The sequence below is a fragment of the Arachis duranensis genome, chromosome 7 (genome assembly GCF_000817695.3).
Source record: "Arachis duranensis cultivar V14167 chromosome 7, aradu.V14167.gnm2.J7QH, whole genome shotgun sequence".
NCBI lineage: Eukaryota > Viridiplantae > Streptophyta > Magnoliopsida > Fabales > Fabaceae > Arachis > Arachis duranensis.
This window is the reverse complement of record NC_029778.3, coordinates 39,662,217-39,671,245: the sequence shown is the minus strand read 5'-3', so window position 1 is coordinate 39,671,245 and position 9,029 is coordinate 39,662,217. Positions and strand designations below refer to the sequence as shown.

At 31.7% G+C, this 9,029-nt stretch overlaps 1 protein-coding gene across 2 annotated transcripts; it reads left to right on the top strand.

Annotated features, from left to right (window-relative positions):
- Nucleotides 1–492: 492 nt before the first annotated feature.
- Nucleotides 493–8,196, top strand: LOC107458669 (DNA polymerase zeta processivity subunit). Of its 2 annotated transcripts, none has more exons than XM_052252237.1 (5): nucleotides 493–622; nucleotides 703–783; nucleotides 919–1,031; nucleotides 2,609–2,726; nucleotides 7,935–8,196. In XM_052252237.1, the coding sequence occupies exons 1-5, from the start codon at nucleotides 592–594 to the stop codon at nucleotides 8,156–8,158; spliced, it is 567 nt and encodes a 188-aa protein (XP_052108197.1). In that variant the 5' UTR covers nucleotides 493–591; the 3' UTR covers nucleotides 8,159–8,196. The 2 variants fall into 2 exon arrangements, with proteins under 2 accessions (XP_052108197.1, XP_015932374.1); XM_016076888.3 differs by having other exon boundaries at nucleotides 2,537–2,726.
- The last annotated feature ends 833 nt before the right edge of the window (nucleotides 8,197–9,029 follow it).

Sequence of the window (9,029 nt, the reverse complement as noted above, 5' to 3'; positions counted from 1 at the left end):
TATGTTAATTTATATTTAATTTATTATTTTATTATAAAATCGTTATTCCTAACAAACTAATGGCTTGTTTGGGTGAACTTCTAATAAAAGATCTTTTTTCGAATTATCTATTTTTAGAAGATCTTATGGAAAAGTAAAAGTAATTTTATGTTTGGATATCTCATGTAAAAAGATTTTTTTATCTATCAATTATGTTTGAGTATAACAATATAAAAATATTTTTTGTTTATTTATTACATGAAAAAATTCTTTTTTTAAAAAAAAATCTTTTAAAAAATATAAATTACAATCTTTTAAAAAATATTTTTTTATTTTTTTAGTATTTTTATTTTTATAAAAAATTTATTAAACACACTAAAAAATAAAAAAATATTTTTTTGTCTAAATAATAATATCCAAACAAACACATTTTTATAACATTTTTAAATCAGTAATTAAAGTGATTTAATGTCCGATCCCATTTTTATACCCTTGATAATTTCATGGCCCATTTTTTCGAAACAGATTTGAAATTTAAGGTTTAAAATAAGCCCTTACCATCTCTCTGATTTGTTATTAGTCCAAATGTGTAGTTGAATAGCATTAGTGATTATGCAGCGCAAAGAGAACGAAACTCCACAAGGTTTTGGAAATTTTCAATTTTTATTTTAAGTTGTGCGTAACATGGTGATTGGTGAAGTTGTGTTTATGAAAAATTTGCAGGGCAAGCAGCTTCTGTTTTGGTTGAATTCTTGGAGGTGGCTATTACCGCTGTTGTGTTTCTTAAAGGCGTTTATCCTTCTGGTTTCTTGCTTCCTTCTTTGGATTCTCCCTCTTCCATGCCCTTTCTTTTCTTCTTCTTCTTCTTCTTATTATTATTATTATTATTATTATTATTATTATTATTATTATTATTATTATTATTTGATGTTGGAAAAGGTGCATTTGAGAGGAGAAGGTATATGAATGTGGTGGTTCAAAGAGCACGCCACCCTCAACTTAGATATTACATACATGCTACTGTCTCAGGGCTTCTTCCCTTTTTACAAAAGGTTAGGGTTTCTTCTTTTTGGGAGTTTCTGTTCTAATTCTTTGAAGTTTTACTCAGCCTTGTAAGGATTGTTGTTGATTTTCTTGCTTTGATATTAAATGAGCTGATATAGGATCCTTGGATTGTCATGTGGATTTCAGAATTAACATGAAATGGGGTATATATCGTAGTTTTACCTATTGTTAAGCAATGGCATTGTAACATTGTGATGATATAGCCTGCCTCCTAGAAGTATTCCTATAGATCCTCCTAATTCAAAATTTTACTCACAATGGAGTAGGTTGTAATTATACAATATTCAAGGATAATTCAATGTACATGGTAAGTATAAAGTAAGGATGATTTTTAGGCATACCAATTAGCAGGTTTGATCGTTTCTTTTGTATTGAATAAAATCTATAAGTAGAGTCGGAGTGCAACTAAGACTAGCATCTGCGAAATTTTTAAGATTTATATTTGGATCTGATCTCATCTCTACATACTTATCAATCTTGACAGCAAGGTGATTTCAGTGAGTGTCTTGTCTATGATATCTACTTAAAGGGGAAAAACAATAGTACTCTGTTGGATGAAATAGAAGATGATTCGAGTGTTATTAATGAATGATATAGGAAAGTCATCTTAAGTTCAGGAAAAATTTTGCTATACAGCTATAGGACCTAAGATCTTGTATGGAATTGAATGTATGAAAGGCCAACAGTGTAATAAGCTCAATGTTGTACAGGTTAGGATTTTGGAATGCATGAATGAATATACTATACGAGGAAGTGAATGTGATGAGAGGACCTATAGAAGCACCAGTAAGAACTAAAAAGAGTATAACTAAAATTCTAAAAGTGGCTTCATGGGCTTCATTTGATACATATAGTTCACCTCTCTTGGTAGAAAGTACTTTTATATATATTATGATAAAATCCTTTGAATTTGATGTTGGTAGAATGTAAAGTAAGGACATTTTGGTTTCTAGGCAATTATTATTTTAGAGTTTTTATAGAATTTTGTGCTAAAATTTTGTTCATAACTAACCAACTTAAAAGTTATGTTTTGATGCTGTAGGCTTTATCTTGTACCTAATTATACTTATTCTAAATCTTTGCTCTTTTCTTTACCTGCAATTTATATGCTTGTGTGCTAGTATGAAACAGCTCAAGGAAGTTATCTATTAGAACTGAGTGCAATGCTTATATAGTTATGTCACCTATAATTGTCACCTATAAAGCCACTTATTATGCTTAGAATGTTATCTCTTTATGTTCTATTGGTTAGGTAGTGATTCCCGTGTTAGTTTCTAGTATGTTCGAATAAAGCCAGGATAATTCAATGTATGCTTAGAATAAAGCCACTCCTCAATGCACAAAATCTCTCGAATTTACCATCCATCAAATATTTACTTGTTATTCTTCTAAGAAATATTTGATTGCAGAATGCTTAAATAATCCAACTTTCTTTTCCAATTGCTTTCTTACGGAAACCTGGTTGATTTTCACTCATCCCTACATTTGTTAGGGCATGGTAGATAGAGTAGCTGTTGTTTTTTTCAACACTGACAATGTTCCATTGGAGAAATTCATATTCAAGCTCACAGTGAACCAGTCGTATGGTTCATCCGTGGAAGGGGTGGACCTTCAGATCTCTCTTAGATCATTCCTTGCCAAGCTGTCAGTCTCGGAATCGCTTACTAAGAAGCTTCCTCCAGGTGAATTTCAGTATCGTGCAAAGTATCTCTTTCTAGTTTCATAGTTTTTTTCCTGTGCTCTTTTGGTATAAATCCATGATAATCCCTCTCCCTCTTGTATGTATGAAAAAATGCATGTCCACATTGACATACCTCATGTTTTGTGGTTCATATAGATTTGTATTTTTGAATCAAATCTAATGGTCATATTTGAATAAGGCCTACAAAGCCATCAATTAGGAGTCAAGAGTGGATCAGATGGACAATAGTCCAGTAGGCAAGGTAGGGAGATACCCAAGAAAATTTTAGAAGATATTATTAAGAGCGATTTGAATATAATTGGGTTAAACACAGTTGTTTTTAGGAATGTTAGATATATAATCATTCATATGTCTCTTCTTATCCGTTTAAATTTTTGAAAAAAATGGTATCATAACTTAGTATCAGAACTTCTACGATCTAAAAATCTAGACTTTGATCCTTGTTAACTGATAAGAATATACAGACAAAATTGAAAGGAATAAGAAAAGATGGATGAACGATAAGAAAAGGCACAACGGAAACACAAAAAAAATAGATAAAGGTTTTTCTACTAGATTTCTAAAAACCCTATTTTTAGCAACCTAGGTTACCGGAAAGGATTTCTTACTAGACCTTGACTTTTAAAGAACTTGTCATTGACAACCTAGATCAATTGGTAAAAGTTGAAAGATAACTTAATTTAAATCAAATTTTATTTTATTGGATTAGATCAAATTTGATTTAAATTTAAATTCCTAAAAATATGGTAACCAATTTAAATCAGATTTGATCTTATTAGATTAAATCAGATTTAATTTCATTTTAAAACACCTAAAGATACTACTAAACAAATCAAAATCAAGTAAAATCTTTTGATAAATCTTAGCAACAAATCAAACTAAAATAGAGACCTAATAAATTCGAAAGTAAATACTAATTTTTTGACTTCCACTAAACTTGAAAAGTACTAGTGCGTTTCTCATTGTCGTGACTTAGCCGAATAAACCTTGTCATGTCTCCCTTGGTTAGCAATTGATGCATCTTTTCATGTATGAGTACTGCCAACTTCCCAAAGCTCTCCTTGAGTTTCTTTGCACGTGCCCTAGTGATGGAGCTTTTTGGAAGTGTGAAATCTCCATTCTGTCCTTTTGCCTTAGGATGCTTGAATTTTCCTCCCCCGCATGTATCATTCCCTCCTTCAAAAAGATTCGTTCTCAAATCTGTATCCATATCAAAAGGAGAAAGATAAAAAACATTGAAAATGGCGGAGACATTATACTCATCTAGTAGATGAACCTTATAGGCATTATCGTGGAATCTCTCAAGCACATGGAATGGGTCATCTCCTCTAGCATCAAGTTTAGACTTTCTTTGAGTAAAAATCTCTCCTTACTCAAATGAACCCAAATCCAATATTCTGATTTAAAGACTATATGCTTTCGACCCTTATTTACTCTTTTAGCAGTGGCCTTGTTCTTCCTTTCAATCATGTCACGAGCCTTCTCATGTATTGTTTTAACATTCTTAGCCTTGCTTGCTCCTTCTAAGCTAATAAGATCACTTAAAGAAAAACATATTAAATCCAAAACTAGAGGGTTAACATATACAAGTTCAAAGGGCGAAAAACCAGTAGAAGAATGAATTATCTTATTTTAAACAAACTCAATATAAGATAAACAATTTTTCCAAATTTTCAAATTCTTACCAACAACCACACTTATTTACTACTTCAGTTTGACCATCAGTCTGAGGTTGACGAGTAGTAGCATATAATAATTTTGTTCCCAACTTACTCTACTAACACTTTTCAAAAGTGACTTAAGAATTTTACATCACGATCAAAAACAATACTTTGGGAAATGCCATGTATGCATACATCTCTAAAGATCAGATCAACAATGTTTGTTGCATTATCAGTTTTATGACATGCAATGAAATGGGTCATTTTACTAAATCTATATACCACAATAAAAATAGTATTTCTATCATTTCTAGTTCTAGGTAAATCAAGAACAAAATCCATGAATATATTAACCCACAGATGTACAGGAATGGGTAAATGGGTATACAAACTATGTGGCTGTAACTTAGATTAAGCTTGTTTACATGCAATGCAATTTAGCACAAAATTTTTCAACATCTCTACGCATGTGTAGCCAGTAAATGTTAAAATAATACATCTCAAGTTTTATACACACCAAAATGACCCATCAAACCTCCACTATGTGATTCCAGAATAAGTAAGTCCCTTATGGAACAAGTAAGCACACAAATTCTATCACCTCGAAAAAGAAAACCATCATGCTTGTATAATTTGTTATATGCACCATTCTCACATACATCATATATAGCCGGCAAAATCAGGATCAGTTGCATACAATTCCTTCATACACTTAAAATGTAACAACTTAGAAGTAAGGATAGTGATTAAGAAAAAAATTCAAGAAATTATACCCACTTGGCATGTCTTTTGTTCAGTTTTCTTGACCCTTCAAGTGTTTTAAGGATTCATGGTCAATATGCATCACAAATTCCTTAGGCAGCAGATAATGTTGCCAAACTTCCAACGCTCGCACCAAGGTATACAGCTCCTTATTATAAGTTGAGTAGTTGAGACGAGCTCCATTCAATGTTTCGCTGAAATAAGCTATGGCTCGCTTTTCCTACTACATCAAAACAGGCCCATCCCGAAAGCATCACATTCTATTTCAAAAGTCTTAAAAAAATTCAATAACACAAGAATTGGTGCAGAACACAACAAATCTTTCAAAGTGTTAAAAACAATTTCTTGTTCTTGTGTTCATTAACTAAAATTATTAACAAAAGATGTAGGTTTTAGATGGGAATAAGAATAAGAACTTGCTTCTAACACTTTGAAAGATTTGTTGTGTTCTGCATTCATTATTGGGTTACCAGATTTTCTTAAGACTTTTGAAATAGAATGCGATACTTCCGAAATTGGTATATGTGCTGTTTTGATGTAGGAAAAGTGAGTCCATTTATTTCAATGAGAAGTTGAATGTAGCTCGTCTCAACTACTCAACTTATGATAAGAAGTTGTATGCCTTGGTGCGAGTGTTGGAGGTGTGGCAACATTATCTGCTTTCTAAGGAATTTGAGGTGCATTCTGACCATAAATCTTTAAAACACTTGAAGGACTAAGAAAAGTTGAACAAAAGACATGCAAAATGAGTAGAATTCCTTGAATCTTTTTCATATGTGATTGGCTATAAGCAAGGTAAAGAGAATGTGGATGTGGATGCATTATCTAGGAGGTGTTCCTTAATCACTACCCTTACTTCTAAGTTGTTAGGTTTTGAGTGTATGAAGGAATTGTGTGCAACTGATTTTGAGGATGGTGCACATAACAAATTCTCTAAGCATAATGGTTTTCTTTTTCGAGGTGTTAGGATTTGTGTGCCTACTTATTCCATAAAGGATTTATTTGTTCTGGAATCACATAGTAGGGGTTTGATGGGTCATTTTGGTGTATATAAAACGTTGGATATGTTATCTGAACATTTTTATTAGCTACACATGCGTAGAGATGTTGAAAAATTTTGTACTAAACCCTGTTATCTATTTCTATAATTTCATAAGTTGATATATCTATGAATTTGTTCTTGGTTTGCTTAAAACTAAGAAAGGTAGAGATAGTATTTTTGTTGTAGTAGACAGGTTTGGTAAAATAGCTCAGTCATAAAACTGATGATGTAACAAATATTGCTGATCTATTTTCTAAAGAGGTTGTACTTTCATGACGTTTTCAAGCTATTATCTCTGATCGTTATGTAAAATTCTTAAGTCATTTTTGGAAAGTATTGTAGGTTATGTTTGGAACAAAATTATTATACTAAAGTGGTGAATAGAACATTAGGGACCTTATTGCATCTTGTTCGTAAGAATTTAAAAACTTGGAATGATTGTTCACCTTTTATTGAGTTTGTGGTGAATAAAACAATTCATTCTTCTACTGGTTTTTTGCGGTTTGAACTTGTATATGGTTTTAACTCTTTAACTGTTTTGGATTTAATGCTTTTACCTTTGAGTGATCTTGTTAGTTTAGATAGAGCAAACAAGGCTGAGAAGGTTAAAACAATACATGAGTATGCTTGTAAAATGATTGAAAAGAAGAATAAGGTCACGACTGAAAGGGTTAAAAAGGGTCGAAAGCATAGTCTTTGAACCAGAAGATTGGATTTGGGTTCATTTGAGGAATGAGAGGTTCCTACTCAAAGGAAGTCTAAACTTGATGCTAGAGGAGGAGATGGCCCATTCCAAGTGCTTGAGAGAATCAACGATAATGTCTATAAAATTGATCTATTAGATGAGTATAATGTCTCCGTCATTTCAATGTTTCTGATCTTTCTTCTTTTGATATGGATACCTTGAATCTTTTTGAGGAAGGAGGGAATGATACACGTGCGGGAGGATAATCTGAGCATCGTAAGGTGAAAGGGCACAATGGAGATTTCACACTTTCAAAAGGCTCCATCACTAGGGTACGTGCAAAGAAGCTCAATGAGAACTTTGGAAAATTTGCAGCACTCATACATGAGGAGATGCATCAATTGCTAACTAAGAGAGAAAAGACAAGGCTCATTAGGCTAACTCAAGACACCAAAAAATCCACTAGTACTTTTAAAGTTCAGTGGAAGTCACAAAATGAGTATTTAATTTCAAATTTATTTTTGTCTATATTTTAATTTAATTTATTGTTAAAATTTGTTAAAAACTTGATTTGTTTCGTAGTCTTTAGGAGTTTTAAATTTAAATCAAATTTGATATAATTTAATAAGATTAAATCTGATTTAAATTGGTTATCATATTTTTAGGAATTTTAAATTTAAATCAAATCTGATCTAATTTATTAAAATTAAATCTGATTTAAATTAAGTTATCTTATGAAAATGAAAAAAATGAATTTTTATAAACAAAATTCACGGAAATCCAGAAAAAAGTTCTTGCCTGAGGAGGCGAGTTATATATATAACCATTTATATGTCTTCTACTAGCTTAAGCTTTTGGAAGAAGTGATATCATGACAAGTGCATTATACTATTGTTTGATTCATGTAACTAACCTCATCTTAGAAGATTAAGCTTAATTGTTAGAAATGGTTTGATACATTTGTAAACCATGTGTTGAATTCTGTTCTGTCATGCTAAAACTGAATTCGAGGTCTCATACACTTTCATCTCTAAACAGATTGCAGGTGGGAGATCACAGGCAACTTCCAATTGCTTCCGGAGACAGGCACAAGCAAGGAAGCTAACTTCTGGATCCCAACCGACACTAAGCAGTGGGAGCAGCCCCTTTTTATAACTCCTATCAGGTCAATGAGCAGCGACCCTTTGTGCTTGCAATTTTACATTGAGCATCCAAGTTTATCAGAATCATCGGTGCTTAGAGAAGGGAACTCGGAGCTGTAGTGCATGTGATATATATATATATATATATATATATATAACCATGTAAGTTGGAGAAAAAGTGTTTTGCTTTGTTTTATAATGACCAATTAATAATGAGCTTGAATAGTTATCATCAATTATGAAATTTAACCAACCTCCAATTAATAATGATTCATTGATTTGGAAAGATGCCCCATGCCAATAAAGAATTTTCTACAATTTTGGTTTATATATTTGAAGTTAGAGTTTTCATTTCTTTTTAAATAATTTTTCAATCAATATTCCTAGACTTGATTCCATGATGGCTCAATGTTTTATTCCTCTCATGAGGTCTTTTATATTTACAGTCTTTATTTTTTTAAAAAAATTATTGCATTTAATTGTCTTGATGGTGCTTTCCCACTTTCTAATGTGATTTGACCAAATCAATCTCTAAAATTCATTTGCCGCCACCCACCATTTTCTTGAAACTGAGTCATTATTGTTCAGTAGCATTATTTCTTCCTTTAGCATAAGCATTAACATGTAAACAATTCTATCACACTCCAATTATACACCCCGCGAAATTAAATAAAAGAATAAATAAATACATAAACAAAGTTGAATAACTTGAAAAACATTATTGTCTGTCTAGTGTGAGTGAGTATCTACGTGAATCTTTCAATATCAGCGTTCACTCTTTCAACTCTTGTAGTCAACACTGATATCAACTGCTTCCCACGTTCTTATGCTACTTTTTTTTATACACAACACATTAACAACCCCTCTTTTTTTCTTTTCTTTTTTTTTTTTTTCAAATTGCAAACCTATTTACACATGTAATAGTCAATTCTTGGTGGTAGTCGCTGTTTGTGCATGTTCTCAATCTCAATCTTAATCTCGAGTGTTAATT

Coding starts and splice junctions, on each gene's coding strand:
- LOC107458669 (XM_016076888.3), top strand. CDS start 592: ATGCAGCGCAAAGAGAACGAAACTCCACAAG. Junction 623..702: donor AGAGAACGAAACTCCACAAG/GTTTTGGAAATT, acceptor AAAAATTTGCAG/GGCAAGCAGCTTCTGTTTTG. Junction 2,727..7,934: donor TACTAAGAAGCTTCCTCCAG/GTGAATTTCAGT, acceptor ATCTCTAAACAG/ATTGCAGGTGGGAGATCACA.